Source organism: Vombatus ursinus, unplaced genomic scaffold (assembly GCF_900497805.2).
Source record: "Vombatus ursinus unplaced genomic scaffold, bare-nosed wombat genome assembly UNPS02009173.1, whole genome shotgun sequence".
Classification (NCBI taxonomy): domain Eukaryota; kingdom Metazoa; phylum Chordata; class Mammalia; order Diprotodontia; family Vombatidae; genus Vombatus; species Vombatus ursinus.
In genome coordinates, this window is record NW_020948951.1 from 7,559,916 (window position 1) to 7,578,835 (window position 18,920).

The following is an 18,920-nucleotide window of genomic DNA, read 5'->3' on the forward strand; positions in this document are numbered from 1 at the left end:
GTAAACACCTTTGAGAGACTTAGGAACTCTGATCAACCCAATGGCCAATAATTCCAGTGAGCTTATGACAGAGACATGCTACCCATCTCCAGATAGAGAGATGATGGACTGAGTGCAGACTGAGACAGATATTTCTGGACATGGCCAATGTAGGGTTTCCTATGACTATACATATTTGTAACTGTGGCTTTCTTTTTCTTGCTTTCTCAACACAGGGGGAAGGAGGAAGGAATAGGGGAAAGGGAGACAAAGTGGATTGTGTGGGAAAAAAAATTTTATCTTGGAAAAAAAAGTGTCTCTGTATAAAGAGCTTTCTAACAAGCAAAACTGTCCAACAACAGGACTGTTGTCTGATGGGTAATGAGCTACCTGTCTTTACAACTGTTTACCTGCTAGGGATACTACAGAAGGGATTCCTATACTGAGTAGAGTGTGCTCTATAACATTCCTCCTAATTCAGATTTTTCTCTAAATACTTGCTAGGCTTCAGCCAGCAGTCCACTGTACTGTGGCCAGATCCAGGCTGAGTCTCTGGGAAAACTACTGTTCTCTCCTTTTCTCCCTTTGCCTTCCTCAGACACTTAGTGTCCTTACTTTTTTTTTAACAGTGTCTTCTATTTCCCTGGCAAAACCTGTTCTTAGGAAGGGCTCTGATGTAAATTTACACTGAGATTTAACTCAAGTCTTGTGATGTTACCCTGGAATATTTGCATTTTCAGGATGATATTTCACTGTGGAATGAAAAGCTCTCTGAAAATTAAAAGAATGGTAAATAATGGGATATAGATGGGATAAATATTTTAGAAGGTAACCCTGAGCTCACCCAACGTAAGACTGTGGCTGAAGACAAAAGACAGATAAAGAAGTACATGTCATGGGTTTTAGAGTTGGAGATGATGCTAGGGATCACCTAGTCCAATTCCGTCATTTTTACACATAAGAAAACTGTAGCTACTCTTAACTGTGACCAGAGAATTCCTGTTATACCAAAGGAAAAAAAAAATCCTGATTGCTAGTGTGAAATACTGAAATTCAGGCATAAGAATTTGATTAGGTTTGTGGAAGGAAATTAATTAGACTGGCCAGGTTACATGGTTTAGGAAAAACTGTAATGGTCCAGAGCCCTAAACTTCTTCAGTCTAGTAAGTAACACAGCATGTGCTGTGAGCCGTTACAGCTTTGTAAACCTTAAATCACTAGATAACAGTTGCTACAACTTCAGGTGCAGCACTGGTTCCCAAGAAGGACCTTCCTAATTCATATATACCCACAGATTTAGAGCTAGAAGGGCCCTCAGAGGTCACTAAAGCTTAACACTCTCATTTTACACAGTTAAGGAAATAGAGGCTCTAAGAGGTGAGGTGAATTGAACCAGATCATACAGGTAGTAACAGAAGAAGTGCGGTTCAGACCCACACGCCCTTACTCTAAAGTCAGTCCTCTTTCTAGGGTATAGCAAGCTAACTCCTCAGTTCATTTGTCACTACAGAGTCAATGAACCCACCCCACCCTACCTTCTGTCCCACAGGACGGGTTAAGTGGCATCTCCTAACTCTCTTGGCCAATGCTAATTGGCCAGAAACAGCGTGATTTGGGTGGCAGCCACTTTCCTTTCTTTGCTGCCAACCAGGTGGATTGGAGAGGTGGGCTTTTGTCCCACGAAAGGAAGATCAGAAAGAGCTCATGGAGATAACATGTTAAAGCTGGAAAGGATCTTGAAGATTATCCTGTCCAAACTCTTCATGTTGAAGATGAAGAAATTGAAGCTCACAGAGATGGAATAACTTGTGCAAGGTCCCACAATTAGTTGGTGGAGCTAGAACTCCAGGGCTATCATTACTAAGCATCTCTGAGGTCAGCAATCCTCCCCTACATATCATGCTGCCTCCTGTTCTTCAAGGAGTCATGGGTTTCATCTTTCCTCAAGCCCTACAACTGCTACAGCAGATTTCATAGAGCAAGCAATCTGTGCCATCTGCCTGTCACACAATGCTCAAGGCCAGAGAAATGTAGATAATGTATTTCCCCCCCACAGGCCTTTTTAAATGCAAAACCAACTGCAAAGGCCCCACCAAACCTGTGTCTAGTACACAGATTAATCTCCCTTGTGTTGAGGAATTCACCACAACATGGGCTTGTGGGAGCAGGTCTTGAGACAGAAATGGTCAATGCTTTGGGGAGGAGGAAAGGGAGGGAGCAAATAAGCAGGTGAGAGACAAATAGGGGAGTGGCCCTGCCTCCTCTGAGATCTAGATCATTAGGAGATTGGGCTGACAACTTAGTTTTAGGTATAATGTTCTAAATTAGTATAGTTTAGCTTAGGAGACATCCTGTGGGCTGACGGAAACTTTTTAGAGGAGGCTGTAGAATTTCTACCCTAAGAAGTCTTCCAAGACAGTACTGATCCTTAATGACACAAGAGGCTCTGGTACTAGCCTGCCTTCCAATCTGATCCCAAGGTCAAAGGCCTGCTAACTTGAATCTATTGCTGCAGCTCAGCTTTGTTTGGAAACTGAAAGAGTACTCTACCAGGAGTCAAGAGATCTGGGTTCTAGTCTTGGGTCCATCACTACTTGTGTGCTCCTTGGTGACTCAATTTCTTTCTCTTCATTCAAAAAATAAACATTAAGCACCTATATGCAAGGCCCTAGGTCAGGTACTTGGCTTACAAAGATAGGACACATAGACCCTGCTCTCAGGGAGGTCTTTCAATTTCTGCATCTGTAAGAAAACCAAAAGGCAGCAAGGTATCCTAAAGGAATGCCAGCCCTGGTATGAGGAGACCCTGGTTTTAAACCTGGCTCTGACATTTGCTACTTGTGCGACCTCTGGCAATTCACTTCACCTCAGTTTCTTCAGTTATAAAAGGACAGGGTTAATTAAAGGACCTCTAACATCCCTTTCGGCTTTAAAATCCTCTGATCCATGATTTTGGATGGGTGAACTGAACGGCTGAGGCCAAGTTCTAAGTTTCTATTTCAAGTTCTAAATTTACTCTTCTGGTAAGTTTCCAGAAAGTTCTGAAAAACTGCAGCATCCTTGGAAACAACTGTCATTTGGATGTACAGGTTCTGGCATGTTTGTTTACCATAAGCCATATTATTTTGTAGGCACAATTTTAGGAAAAATATTGCCAAACTTTAGACGTTATGGTTAATTTAGTTCAAACCCTTTACTTCAATGATGAAACTGAGGTAGAGCAGAAGTGACTTGTCCAAAGTCACAGAGCTGGTTAGCATCATAGTGACTGAGTGGAATGCCTTCTCTCTTAAGGAGCTTAGGCTATTTCACAAATTGAGTCAATCTTCAATAACTGGGAAGTCATGTGGAGGAGATGGGGAGGGCCGCTCTGAGTTATATAAAATGTTAGCGAAGAGATAGAGATTTTATTACTTTGGGGTATATATATTAAATTACATGGGTGCTAGGAGAGGCCCTTAGGGTTGGTTTTAATGAAAAATAATGTGTGACTAGCATACTCTTTACAAATGGATGCTGTTGATATGCCTTCAACTGGTTTATTTTTCTCTTAGGAAAGATTCTAGGAATCTTTCTAAAACTAGGAAAGATTCATTGTTCAGTAGTTTTCCAGCCACTTGTGACTCTTCAAAACCCATCTGTGGTTTTCTTGGCAAAGATACTGGAGTGGTCACTTAATCCTGTTTGCCTCAGTTTCCTTCTGTAGCTCATTTTATAGATGAGGAAACCGAAATGAACAGGGTTAATCGACTTGCCCAGGGTCACACAGCTAGTCAAGTATCTGAGACCAGATCTGAACTCAGGAAGATGAGTTGGCCTGACTCTCAGGCCTACCACTACATCCACTGCGCCACCTAGCTGCCCCTTAGGAAAGATAGTCCCTACAAAATTTCATTTACACTATTTCCTCAAAAAATTTGTTCCTCCCCCTCACATTTGCACAAAGGTAAACTTCAATTCCACCCTGTCCAAATGATCATAACCTCAATTCTAAAGTAACAAAGTTTCATTGTCCTTATAACATTCCTCCCACTTGGTCAGTTAAAAGAATTTCCAAAGAAGTCCCATGAGAAGTGAAGGTGGGAATTCTGACTTTAATTTTAAAGTCACCAGATCAGGAACCATATTTGTAGGGCTCTTCATTTTGTTCACATACTTAAACTCAAAAAGGAATTCCAATCAGAGGGTTAGCAAGAAGTGTTATATGCTACTACTTGGTTCACTCCAATCAACAAAAGCTTCAAAAGAAGAAAGGCTTGCTTGTTTCTGATGGGCACAGCAAACTAATAGGAAAAGGGAACAGAGGACAGTGGAGGAAGAAGTGAGAACCATAGAGATTATAGTTCAATCCCCTCATTTTACAAATCAGAAAACTGAGACCCAAAGAGGGGAAAGACTCACCCAAGGTCGCAAGAGCCAGGACTAGAATTGAGGTCTCCTGACTCTAAGTCCAGGGTTTTTCCACTTTGTTTAACTGGTGTCATAGGCACCATACTACCAGCAACAAGACTGACTTTAGGGGTATTAATGTCCCAGAGCTCCCAGGGGAGGAGACCAAATGCAAACACAGGGGAGCCACGTAACGATACATGTAACATCAGACTCCTCCCTGGTTTCTCAGTCTCCTGTCAGGAATAAGCTCAACTACTTACCAAGTGCTTTGCAGAGCTCCGGATGTTTGATTCCGATAGTTTTCAACCTCTGCAGCAGTTCTGATGAGGTCAGCTGCCGTACTAAGTATAAACCCACTGAGTAACTCTGGAAAGAGAGACAAGGAGTCAGTGAATAGAACGAGGAGTCTTCGGCAGTACAACCTAGCCACTGGTCATATTACTCACCTTTCCGTAATTCCCCCAGGTGACAGTGATTCGGTTTGTTGCTGAAGATAGGTACATGAGGTGTGTGAGATTAATGGGACGACAGGGCCGTTTTGGCTCCACCCCAGGCTTATTTGATGGATAGTAGCCCTAAAATCAGAAAATTTTCTTTATTTTGCTCAGGAGAAGGAAAGGAAATGTAGTTAATTTTTTAAAAACCCAAACCATCACCCAGTCGGGTATGTTTTATGATGAATTTTAAATATTATATCTACTACACTCCTCCCCCTCCCTTCAAGCCCATCTGTATTAACAGTTCTTTCCAGCAGTAGACCTGGCTCTTTAACAAATACCCAACTAACTGAGTGATACTGTGAGGCTGGGATGACTTACCGGGACTGAGCAGTAGCTGTGGTTGACTTTTACTGCAATGTTAGGAGGGTACTGATCCTCCTGGGGGCAGCTAGTGTCTGTGTAACAGATTCTGCAACAGAAGGAAGGACTGTGTGATGCTTCACTCCCCCACCGATACCCTTCCACCCTTACTGAGACTCCAGTTCTGTTCTGAGATCAGAATCCAGTACACACTACCAGCTCCCCACTTCCCAAGGCCTTCATCTACCCCTAAAATACAGGCTTAGGCAAACCCAGCTATTCCGAGCCGAATCAGTAACGTATTGTTAGTAGGCGAGATGCAGACACGCTGCAGATAGCAAACAGCTTTCTCTCCTGCACTGCATTAGCACAAGAGCTGCTTATCAAAAGAACTTTCTGGGGTCACTGCAAAGTTCCTTTTCAATTTCCCTAAGAGTCACTTTTCCTTATATGCCTTTTGGACTTCAACAGATCCACACAACTCACCTTAGTACCACTTGAACTGATTTCACTCCAGGTTGCAACTCCCTGGCAAAGTAAATCCAATGAAAAAGAAAGAAGCTAGTAAGGTAAAGAACATTCCAGGACATCAATACTATATCCAACATTGACAATATTATTTTTCTTTTCATCTTCTCTTGTAATCTAGGTAGTAGCCTTCTTCCAAATGGCTCAAGGTGATTACACAAACTCTTTAGCCAAAATATCAAAAACTCATACTACAACATCACACCACCAGAATCCATCCAGGAGGTAGATCTAAACAGCTTGAATAAACCCACAATGTGTGGAATCCTTATTGAGGGGCACTCTTCTCTGGCCCAGCCGGGTCTGAAAGCACCAATGGAACCACAGAGTAACAGCATGGTGCCTCTTCCCAACAGGCATGTCATGGCCATTTTAAAGATAAAGAAACTAGAGTACAAAGTGGTAAAGCAGTTTGCCAGCTGGATAATGGCACAATGCATTGTTCTAGACTCCAAGCTCTCTCCTGCTTACACCCTCCTCTAGGGCAGGGGCTCCAAATCTTTTCAGTAACAGCATCTACTTTTCCCTTCCCCCAAATGGGATAGGGCAGGGAAGGAGCTCAAGGGCAGCACCCACCCTTTACTCAATGCTCAAATGTGCAGAGTTCTTTCAGTGAGTGGTTTTCACACAAACCCTCCTTTGTGCTATAACCAGATCAAGTCTGTCCATTCCCCAAGTATTTAAGGAACATCTGCTGAATGCCTGTCATTGGGCTACAAATGCAAAATAAAACAGTCTCTGCCTTCAAGGAGCTTACAATCTATAGGGGAGAAAAAAGTAAACATATAAGTAAAGAGAAAACTTGTACAACTATTTTTTGGGAGGGTGGGGTAGGCAAGAACAGGTCTAACAGCAAGGACAGTTTATTACCATGAAGAGCTCCAAGGGGCCCAAAGAAAGGGTAGGAAAGAGCAGGACAAGGACATTGGAGGAATGGAGCTGACACTAATGGGTATGAGGGAAGACAGAGTGGTAGTCACAGAAGCAATCTTCGGCCTAGATTGTCCATGGCTTTGAATCATAGGGATTCTGAGTAGAGCGAAAGGGCAATAGATTATCATGCCTTTCATAGCAGCAAAAGAAACTTGGATTTGATTATCAATCAAATGATTGAGAGAAGTCAACCTCAAAGATCAGGAGTTGGGGAACCTTGGTCTGAAGAAATCTCAATTCCATATTTTCTCTTCCTTGATTTTGCAGCCCGATTATTGGGTACATTCCACTTAGTTACTAGCTGTCCCTTAACTCAAAATGCACTAAGCTGGCCAATTTGTTTTTCTGCTTCATTTCTGGTGGTATTTCCAACTGTATGAGAAAAATTCTCACAAATACTCGAGGTACAGCATCCTGGCAAACATTGGCCAAACTCTAAGCAAGAGTTAGAAGAATCTTTAACTAATGTGGTCCATGAGGCTATGTGGTCAGGTACAGATCAGTCTCTGAGGGGCCTTCCTACTCTAAGATGCTATGAGCCTCCCCCAGTAACTTGGGCATAGGACCAAGGGAGAGCTACATGGTATGGCAAACAATTGGACAACCAAGGAAATAGTATATCTGGTATATAAGGGTTTTTCTCCCCCTTAAAAAGGTGTTAGATTAAGGTGTTTCTAAAGTCTGTTCCAGTTACATTCATGACTAACCTGGGTCTTCCAGCAGCCATTTTTGGCCATTTCAACCTTTGCTGTGTTTTGTTTTGTTTTTTTTTTTTTTCAAAGTAGTACCAGTGGTAGGAGTAGAGAAAAAATTAAACTAAGCCCATTGTAGCATGAGTAGCTTTTAGGATGGAGAAATAAGGAAAGAATTTGGATTCAGTGAAGGAACCATCTAAATATGTACCCAAAAGTTATGTTGGCAAACACAAGGCAAACATTGCAAGCAGGATAATCTCCTGAGTCTGGCTCTGGTTCCTACCACACAGGGCACAGCAGCCAGGGCACTGATCTGATACCGAAAAGCATCACGCCTCACAGGGAAGCTGGCCACGAGAAAAAGCATGAGACCTACAATGCAGACCCTAGCCTACAAAATTTAACCTGGCATCCCAAAAGAGTACATGAAAGCAGTCATTTCAGCTTTACTTCTGAAATATCACTGTTCTGAAAAGAAGAGTCTAGAGTCCAGGCCATGTTTTGGTGAAGACAAAGCATGTAGAAGGGTGATAGTTATTAGAATGTACTGCGAGGAGAGTGTTCCTTCGGGTGCTGGGGGAAATTGTTTGTACTTCTATTTTTGGTGGATCTTCACAGCAAATATACCTTTGTTAAAAAAAAAAAAAAGAAAAAAAATTGCACTGAGAGATGTTACAGTGAGGCCTAGGACTCAGTTCAAAAGTATTAGGACTATAGCACACTGCATTCAGATGCCAACTCTTCCTGGGAATGGGCCTAAAGAGTTCATCGTTCTGGGCTTTACACTCAGCTGCTCTCTGGTCCCTCAGGTAGAGCCGATCCCTTTTGTGACTGGATCACAATGGTCACAAGTTGTAGTGGAAAAATTGTTGGATTTCTAATCAGAAAACCTGTATTAAAATCCCAGCTCTGCTACAGCACTAATGTGATGTCCCCCTCTGTGGACCTCAGTTTCCTTTTATAGGTTAAAGGGACTGAACTAGGTATCCTTTGAACTTAAATCCCATGATTCTACTAACAACAATGAGCTCTAATCTGAAGACCATCCTTTAATTAGCTCTTATGGTCTAAAGGGAAGAGTGCTGGATTTGGAAGCAAAAGCTAGGCTTCTGTCTTGGCTCTGATGCTTACTCATTTTGTGACTCTGGGCAAGAAACTTTGCCACCGTGAGTTTTAATTTCCTCACCTGTAATTGAGGATAGTAATATTTGTATCACTGACCTCATAGCTGTAAGGTAAGTGCTTCATAAGGCTAAAGCCAAAAAAATGTCAGTTGTTCTTATCAGTGCTTTTGTAAGAGTGACCAGCAGGCCAACAGTATACAGGGCAAAGAGCACCAGACTTCATTTGAATTCCTGGCCCTGCTACTTACCACCTTGTCAAAAACTTATCACCTTCTCTTGGCCATAGTTTTCTCCTCTATAATATCATGTGTGTGGTGGAGTGGTAAGGTGAGTGGGGAAGGATTAGGTTAATTCTGAGATCCCTGCCAGCTTCATAAACCGGTGACTTTCCCCTTTTCCAACATCAACTTCTGAGCTTTACTAATGGGCATAAAATAGGACACAGGTACTCTAGGAAATTCCTCCAGAACTCTGGGTCATGTTTAATAACATTTAGAGATCACTACCATATGAGGTAGGACAGAAGCCTGAAACAACATAAAATAGTCCAGTTTTCTCTAATTTACTTCTCATAGTGCTATGCAGTTAAACGACTCAGGAAAGAGAACCCTAAATATAGGCAGGAAAGTGATGAGTGAAGTAAATGTACCTGGAGTTTCTGATCAGTTCCACTTGTCTCGGCGTCAACGCAAAAATGCATGGGCTCTCCTGCAGCTTCTCACTATTCTGTGGGACTGAAGACAGAGGAAGAGGTTTTATTTTTCAACACCAAGAAGGCTGATAATTAAGTTTCTGTGCTCTAAAACTTTTAGATCCTGAAAGAGGAAACAGACTAGGCTGCGTACTAGAGAATTAGATGGAGAAGAATCTCAGGACAAACTGGAAAGAAATCAAGGGGGGAAAAAATCCCAACACTTTCTTATGGCAAACCAGACAACACAGTTACTTGTACTCATTACATTAACAGAAATCTGGTGTGCTAGAAAGAGAGCTTGCTTGTCCTGCTAATTTCCACCCTGGTCAGACCAAAGCTATAATGTCGTCTTCAGTTCTACAAGTCACATTTTAAGGACCCTGACAAACTGTAGCATGTGCAGAGAAAGGTGATCAGGACTGTGAGGAGGCCTTGGGACCATACTGTCTGAGGATCAGTGAAAGGAGGTGGAGAGGCTTCCCTTGGAGAAGAGCTGGTGTGGAGGAGGCTCTGAACGCTGTCACATGGAAAAGGAACTCCTGCCTACTGGTGCACCACACACATCTGCTGGCTGTTGTCCTGCCTGCCCACAAGGTTTAATTAGAACCCCAAAGCGGAAGACCCAGAGATTTCAGGTCAACATAAAGGGAAAACCTTCCTAACACTCAGAGCTAACAATGGAATGGGCTGTGTCGGGAGATAGAGAGAGGTTAAGCAGAGGTTAAACTCTCAGGACTATGACACAGGGGCCCCTTGCTTCAGGGGTTAGACAGTATGGCTACGGACATTCTCTCAATCTCCTCATTTTGCCACTGGACCCGCACACATGGCTAGGAGGTTTTCTGCCCTCCAAACCAAGGTTTGGCCTTCAGTCAACTGCAAACTCCTGAACCAGGAGAAAGAAGAAAAAAAAATAAACTTTCTCTGCAGCAACTCAAACCTTTCCCTCAAACACACGGATTTTAAGGACAATTTAGTCCAATCCCCTAATTTTACAAATGAAGAAACTGAAGCCAAGAGAAGTTGTGACTTGTTCAAGGTCACACAACCAGTAAGTAGATGGAAAACTCAGGCAGGGCTTTTGACTCTAAATTAAGCTCTTTTTTCATTATCTCATGATACAGGCAATAAAAAAAAACACTGGCCTAGAGGTAAAAAGGAGCAAGAGGGATCCTCAGAGGGCCAGGTATTTTCTATCGAGTAGGATATTAGGCAGTCATCTACAAAATGACAGTGAGGGTTTTGATTCTTCTGGTCTTCTTTCAGCACTATAAGATCGAAGCAATTCTCTGGCTAAAACCAGTCGTTTCTTCTGTAGATGTTGATTATCAGGAAGATGTGGGGAAAAGGAGGAAAAGAGGTGGCACACATGGGGTCAGGAGAAATGGTAGGGTAGAAGCGAGAGTCAGGTAATGAAAATGGTGAAGAGTAAAGAACTTCATTTCCTCTCTTGAAAGTTTCTTGTTTCTTGGTAACAGCTGAGAATAGAAGGGGAGATATCTGACATTCACCCATAAACCCACTCAGCTAGCAACTGTTTATGAATTTCAGATTTCTAATTTCTACAAGGCTGTGAATGCAAGGAAGCACAAGATGGCTGGCTATTCCCACTCAGAAATCTGAATCACTAAGAATCCCTCAAGTTTACTCCTCTGAAGCACATCTGAGGGGTTAAAGTTTGGTCCTAAAGTCTCTTACTCTTCCCCAAAACAAGGTGTCATCAACCTATGGAGTTATAACTAACTGGCTTAAATTTCCTGTAAAATAAGATGTCATAGAATCTACTCACAGGGTATCTCAGGATCAAAACAACATGAAAGCCAGGAAAATCCTCAGACATCACCTAGACCAGAGGTTCTTCACCTCTGCATTATGGACCCTTCTGGCAGTCCCATGAAGTCTTATCAATCCCTCTTCAAAACAATATTTTTAAATGCATAAAACAAAATCCATAGAATTACAAAGGAAACTAATTATATTGAAATACAGTTCTCAATTTGTTTTTTCAATCCATGGACCCCAGGTTAAGATCCCAAGAGTGGGGAACTTGCAGTTTCTGAGACCACCCCTGAGACCAATCTGATTTTATAACAGATGACATTAAGGCCAATAGAGGTGGAGAGACTTTGCTAGCAGTCACACAGCAAGTCTGGTGCAGATCTCTGAATCTAAGAAAGAGCCAGAAGTCAGGTCCTGCACCTAAACCAGTGACCTTTCTACAATATGATGTTGGTGAAAAGTTCCAGAAATGGTTTTTATCTCCTGACAGTCCCTAACCTCATATAGATACTATTCTAGATTGGAGTCCCAAACACCTTTGAGGAAAGAAGCTATTTAAGACTTAAGATCTTCCAAGGGTATTGATAAAGAAACCAAGTATGGGGCTTGCAAGTAGCTGTCTTTGCCTTTAGCAACATCCCTAAAGTGTACAGGCAATACTGCTGCCATTTAGTGATCAAATCAATGGAGACTTCTGCTTTCTGGATCTAGCTTTCAATAAATTCACTACCAGAGTGAATTTATATACCAACACATACAAGGCATGTAGGAGACAAGAAGCCTAAGATGGATTCTCAATGTTGCAAAGATGTTAACATTTTTTAATATGTTTGTTTCCTAAAACGTACATCTCCCCCCTTCCTTTTATTTGTTATATGGGATAACAAGAGGGGAATAGAGATGAGGTAAAAACAAAGGATATCAGTATTTTTTTTAAAAATGTGTTTCTAGGAATGCACTCTGATTGGAGATGGAAGCAAAGGCACAAAGGAATATCCCTGATTTATCATATAATTGGCAAAAGGCGTGGTACAGACAGTAAACACCACAGGCATTCAGAGGAAGAAGACAGTTCAGAATGGAATGGTCAGGGAAAGCTGAATGATGGACACCAGACCTAAAAAGATGGTTCAGGCTCAGACAGGATCTCGGGCTGGAAAGGACCAAAGAAATAATCTAGCCTAACCCTTAAAGCATTTCTAGCAGGGAGAATAGGGTGAACCAAGTACACAGAAGGAGAAAAAATGTGTGACAGAATAGTGTGAGATAAGCCTGGAAAGTATGGTAGAGACTGCAGAAGGCCTTGAAACCAGTCTGAAGAATTTAGGCTTGAACCAATAGAGCTTTGGATTTCTCCGATTATACTTACACACAGCAAACCTTGTACTATAGTGCTGTACCTGGCATCTCTCCTATATTAAACTCGCTGAGGCCAACGGCCATCACATCATCGTTTTTGGTGCTCAATAATATTTGTTGAAAGAACAAATGATCTTGAACAGGGGTATGACATGATAAATTATTTAAAAAGATGAATGTGGCAAACTTCTGTCATCTCCAACAGAGAAGTAACTGGAAGTCAAACCACGGGAGGCCAAATCCTTAAGATCTGGAGTAAACCGTTTCCCAGGTTTCGATGGCTCAGTACCCAGTGCTAAAAGTTTTGGTGTCAGGAAGACATGGGGGAAGGAAGGAAAGGGGGTGGCATTACCAGGTCAGAAAAAATGGTAGGGTGTAGGTCTGAGGGTCTTAAGAGTCAGAAATTGGTAATAGAGTCATGTGCGCAGAAATGTAAAGTGGCATTATTTCCATTCATCTAAGTTTTTGCATCACATACAATACTCACTTTATCTTTCCCCTAATCCCTTCCTAGAAATCATCCCTTTTGAGGAGGGAAGAAGGAAAAAAGAAGTTCAGCAAATCAATGTATTGAAAACTTCTGACATATACAGTATTCCTCACTGCAAGGAAGAGTGAGATATCTTTTCCTATCTCTTCAATGGGGCCAATCTTGGTCATTATAATTTCAAAGCATTAAATTTCTCTTATTCTATTGTTGTTCTTTCATTTACATTTTTGCAGTCATTGTATAAATTGTTTTGCTACTTCTGCTTATTTCACTTTGTCCTGCCAAGTTTCTCCAAATTTTTTCCTTTGGTCTTTTCTTACAGTGCAATAATATTCCAATACATTGACATACCATAATTTGTTCAGCTATTCCCCTAACTGATGGGTACCACTGTTTCCAGTTTTTTTGCCATAACAAAAAAGGGCTGCTAGAAAGATTTTGGTACATATAGGTCTTTTTTCTCTTTTCTCTCTTAGGGGGAGTATAGACCTTGTTGTGGTACCACTGGGTCAAAAGGTATGCACAGTTTAGTAACTTTTGGGATATGGTTCCAATGTGCTTTCCAGAATGGTTGAATGGATGAGTCAATTCTCAGCTTCTTCAATATGGTATTAGCATGCCCATCATTTCAGAGCTTCTTTATCTTTGCCAATCAGATTCTGAGTATGAGGCAGAAACTCAGAGTTGTTTTAGTTTGCATTTCTCAGTGATTTGGAATATTTTTTCATATGGTTGTTGATACCACACTAATATTCTATTACATTCAGGTACCACAATTAAAAAAAAAATCTATTACCTATTTTTTCTAGGTTTTTTCTTTTCTTTTCTTTTTGCTACTACAAAAAGAGACACTATAAACATTTTAGTGTATGTGGGGAATTTCTTTTTGTCATTAACCTCCCTAGGGTATATGCCTGGTAGTGAAAACTCTGGGTCAAAAGGTAAAGACACTTTAATCACTCTCTTTGCATAATCCCAAACTTATCCAGAATGACTGGCCCAATTCATAGCTCCACCAACAATACATTTAGTGTGCCCATCTTTCTACTCCTCCAATACTGACTATTCTGGGGGACTATTTTTTGTTTTTTAACTTTCTTTCTTCTCTTTTTAATTATCAAGCATTATTTTTTCTTCCTCCCACTTTCCCCTCATTTAAAAACAAAACCAAACCCTCTCAACAAATATGCACAGCCAACAAAACAAATATGCACAGCTAAACAAAACAAATTTCCATAGACAAACAAAAGCCACATCCAAAAATATGTCTCATTCTACATTCCTGCAACTGTCACTTCTCCGTTTTCCATTTGAATTATCTCCTTCTTGTATTCTTTCCTATCTGTCCATCACTACTGCCACTACTCCAGTACCCTCACTTCCCATCCTGGTGTTATTTCTTTTTTTTTCTTTTTGTTTTTTTCCAATTAATTTATTTTGATTTATCAACAATCACTTCCATAAGCTTTTGAGTTTTAAATTTTTCTCCGCCTACCTCCCCCCCCCCCCCCCCCCCTTTTTATTTTTCTCCCCCTCCCCCCCCCCCCCCCCCCCGACTATTTTTAACTGGACCTCGTTATCACCTTAGAGCTCAACATGAAAAAGCCAGAGTTGTTCAGTTTCCTTTCAATAACACTCTAGGCTCAACTACTTAGAAAGAAGGACAATAAGAAAGTTTGGCCATCACATAAAGACAAACTTTCTAACAATTAAACAAACATTTATCAGTACCTACCTATGGGGCAAGGCACAGTAGTAGGTATTAGAGCTACAAAGATGAAAATAGCAAACAGTCCCTGCTCTTACAGGGGAGTAACAATTAAATAAGAATTCTTAATGATCAGAAATGTCCCAAAGTGGAACAGGCTGCTTCAGAAGTATTAAATTATCCAAGCTTGGAAGTCTTTCATGGAAGCTGGCTGATGATTTGTTGAGCATGCTGTAGAGGGATTCCTGCTTAGGTACAAGTCAGCCTAGATGCCTCTGTGGTCCTTGCCAACTCTGTCTTCCAGGCATCAGTCATTTTTCTCTTTCTGCTACTCAAGATCACCGCCTAGGATTTTTTTCTTTTGGTACTGTCTCTCAAATTCTGCCTGCCTTTTCATTGCCAAGATCCTTAGCCAGGCCCTAGTCACCTCTTGTTTATATGGTGATTTTCTTCCCGATTTCTCCACTAACTTCTCTCCCTACAAATCATTTTTATATGATTTAAATAGGCCTTTGTTTGCATATTTCTTCAGTCTCTTCAATCCCCTCCTCAAACTACATGTGGCTTCTCCACCACTGGCAAGTTCCCTGGACTCCTGAAATCAAGTTCTGAGATACTCACTCATTTGGTTCTATTTGACCTCCTCTTTCCCCTAAACTCAAAACATACTACTCTAATGAGGTAAAACTTTTACTAGCCTACAAACATCAATGTCTAGTTTCCCATCTTGGAACTCATATTCAAGTTCCGACCCTTTAACAAAATGTTGGTTAAAAAATCCAGGAATATTTTTTTATGAACTACAGTAGTTTGGAGAGAATGTACAAACTCACATTCCTAACTGAAACATTTTAAAGTACCTACTGTGTTAACTATATAAAGAACACATGGTTTTTTACCTCAAGAACTTAAAAAAGGATAAGATACACACACACACACACACACACACACACACAACTACATTACAAAAGTAGAATTTCAAAATGTGTTAGAAAGACAAAAATAAAGGGCTCTTGGATGTCAAAAAAAGAAGATACTTGCAAGTTGAAAAGAAAGGACATTAAGGTGGTGACAGAACACACTGGAAGAAGCTTCACGGAATTGATAACTGGGCCTTAAAGAATGAGGCTTTAACCTCCTTTTCCTGCTAAAAGGTGTCCTAATCTTCATTTACCTGAACCTGATAAATTCTCAAAGTCCAGCAAGTTTCACTGCCTCTGTGAAGTCTTCTTTGACCACACTCCTCTCCAACTTCCTCTACGGCTTCTGGTATTGCTCTTTGGGGCTAGCATATGAAACTCAGCATGGTGAAGTGGAATGGACACTTCATTTAGAGTAGGAGAACTAGGGGGTTCAAATTCTACTTCTGCTCCGAATCAGCTGTGTGACCTGGTTAAGTTTACACAGCCTCTCTGAGCATCAGGTTTGTTTATTTGTTTTCATTCATAAAATGAGAAAGTAGGACCCAAGGGTCCTATGGTATCTTTCAGCTTTAAATACTATCCTATCTTAAAGTATGGGCAACTAGGTGGTGCAGTGGATAGAGTGCTGGGGCCTGAAGTCGAGAAGACTCATCTTCCTGAATGCAAATCTGGCCCTGGGTAAGTTAACCCTGTTTGCTGCAGTTTCCCCATCTGTAAAATGAGCTGGAGAACAAAATAGCAAACCACTCCAATATCTCTACCAAGGAAACCCTAGTGGGGTCACAAAGAGTCAGACATGACTGAAAAACAACTGAACAGATATCTTAACATATATATCCTCTCTTTAAACTAGGGTTCTTCCTGAGGGCAGGCTTCTTACCTCAGATTTATCTTCACGGACCTAGGATCCCACCTTATAATGAACTTTTACTGAATGTCTGTTAACAGTCTTCCTATTACTCTACTGATAAGAGCTAATGGGACATAACAGACTAGGAGTCAGGGAGATATGGGCTCAAATCCCTGTGTGAGTGCTGTGTGTTAACCTCTCTTAGTCTTAGGCAAGTCAAAGATTATTTAATTAATAAGTGGATTACAATTCGTGTTGGGAGAGGGAGTTCCCAACAAAGGAGCTATAAAGTGGGAATGATGATACCCTATCATATTCCATGCTCCCTGAGTACATGCTGAGCTCAAGAAGAAAATACCCTTTGCTCTGTAGCCCCACCCAGCTGGCCAAAACTATTTTGGGTGGGAATGAGAGAAATGCACAAGCTTCTCCAGGGCATCTGATGAGGGCTGAAGACAGGAGCACTAATTTAGAGGGACCAACTGGGATCAACTAGCAGGCCAAATGCTTATTTTGTGGCAGTAAGGGCCATGAATCAAAATAAATGATCTTCAATCATGTGATTGTGATATCACAATCAGGTGATTCTTATCACATATTTGAGAGTAAACCATCCAGTCTGGCTAACAATTTAAGAAGTTGGGGGGTGGGAGAGAAGAGAAGAAAGAAAGACAACGAAAAATGCAAAGGATGAGCAACTAGGTATTTAACAGCCATATGGTATGCTGAAAACCCGTTGAATTGTGTAACCCAGGTTCTAGTCAGAGCTCCTGTCACTAACAGCTTAGAACACCTTGGTTAAGTTTCTGTTTTTTTAAGTCTCAGTTTTTTAATGTGTTAAAGGAGGATGATGGACTAGATGAGCCAAGTTCCCTTTCAGCTCTGATGTTATTCAAATCTCTTCTCTCTTGTGGCCTTCCCATCCCCCCAGCATCAAGCACAGCATTCTATTTGATTTATGTTTCCTCTCTACCAGGACATTCTCCATCAGGGATCCATCTAAGGCGGCCTGCCCTTCAGAAGAATACAACCACTCAGGAATACTGGATGTTTCACCAGATTGCTAGCAGCAGGCAAGTGCAGAGGAGACAAATGGAAGGCAAAGCCTCTTCTTTCCTCTGTTATTCCAAAAGAACTAATAGAAGATGCCAACAACGCAGGATGGTGGCTCCAACACCTGATGGCAAAGGATGGTGTGGGGAGACACTCAGGAATACTGCTTCTTAGTCAGAGCTCTGATAAAAATGTCTTTTTAGTTTTAGAAAAACAGGTACCTTGAGTGTCACATGACCCTATGATTTAAAGCTGGAAAAGGACCTTAGAGACCTAGTTCAATCTCCTCTCACCCTTTTAAAAGTTTTGATGTCTTTATAAAAATCTCAGTCATTTCCATATATAATCCCTCAGGCATCATTTAGTGAGCCTTTCCTTGTAACAAAGAAAAACTATTAAGCAAAATCAACCTCAGCAACCACAGCTAAGAGCACATGTAACATTCCAGTGATAGTTCTCATCAGGGAAAGAGGGAAGGCACATTTCTTCTCTTCTCCATTGGTAATCATAACATTTAGCCTTCCTGTGTAAATATAATGACCAAGCTTAGCCCCACAAAAGAAATGAGGTATATGCACCCCCCCCCCTTTTTGGCAGGGCTGAGGGTAAAGGACTATGGATATGGAACACTACATACACTGTCATTCAGGTGACGTGCTCCGTTAGTTCTACTAAACTGCTTCTACCCCCTCCCCCCTTCATTTTTTGATACAACTCTGTGGAGAATGGAATGAGGAAGGATATATTTGACATGAAGATGATATAAAAATAAAAGACAGCAATAAAATTTAAAACACAACAATGCACAGGGTTCAGATTCATTTTATCCAACCCCTTCATTCTCCAGATGAAGATTACACAGAGAGTAACAAGGCAGAAACAGCATTCAAACCCTGATTCCAAACCAAGCTCTCCCCCTCTACCATACAATGCTGTATTCCTTGCCCATTTCACTGACTGTCTCCTTACGAGATTTCTATTGGTTTTATCTCTTCAAGACCCATCTCAAGCCCAATTCTATGGGGCAAAATTCTCAGCCCACTTCAACCTTCTCTGATGCCTCAGCTGGAAGAGCAAATTCATTTCACTTCATCTTTGAAAATAGCAGCTAACTGCTACTCTAGACTGGTTTGGTCTAAGATTTCTGGGACAAAATCCTTTCCTTCAGTTTCTAACAAGAAGCAGCCTTTCTCCACACCAATCCCTCTTCATTTACACTTGATCCCATCACTCCTCCCATCTTCTCTGGCAGAATACATCCTCAGTAATCACCCCCTATGGGATCTTCAAGCGTCACTTGATCCTTCCATCCTGCTACCTGTATCTCTTCAGCAGGTGCCTCCACTCATTTAACTTCTTACAATCTGGCTTCCAACCTTATCATTCCAACAAAACTCCTCTTTCCAAAGTTACTAATGATCTCTTAGTTGCCAAATCCAAAGGCCTTTTCTCACTACTCATTCTCCTTGACTTCTCTGCAGCCTCTGACACTGCTGATCACACTCTCCTCTTCGACACTCTTCTCTCTGGGTTTTCAGAACACCACTCTCTCCTGGTTCTCCTGCCTATCTGACTGCTCCTTCTCTGTCTCCTTTGCTGGATTCTCTTCCAGA

At 41.4% G+C, this 18,920-nt stretch overlaps 1 protein-coding gene across 1 annotated transcript in view; it reads right to left on the reverse strand.

Moving 5' to 3' along the window:
• PIAS4 (protein inhibitor of activated STAT 4) overlaps positions 1-18,920 on the reverse strand; it is a 50,702-nt gene that overhangs the window by 23,606 nt on the left and 8,176 nt on the right. Inside the window, exons 3-7 of the mRNA XM_027851098.1 lie at positions 9,101-9,185; positions 5,658-5,699; positions 5,190-5,280; positions 4,818-4,946; positions 4,632-4,737 (exon numbers count right to left, since the gene is read on the reverse strand). Of these exons, the coding sequence (XP_027706899.1) occupies positions 4,632-4,737; positions 4,818-4,946; positions 5,190-5,280; positions 5,658-5,699; positions 9,101-9,185 (453 nt within the window). The remainder of the gene's footprint in view (positions 1-4,631; positions 4,738-4,817; positions 4,947-5,189; positions 5,281-5,657; positions 5,700-9,100; positions 9,186-18,920) is intronic.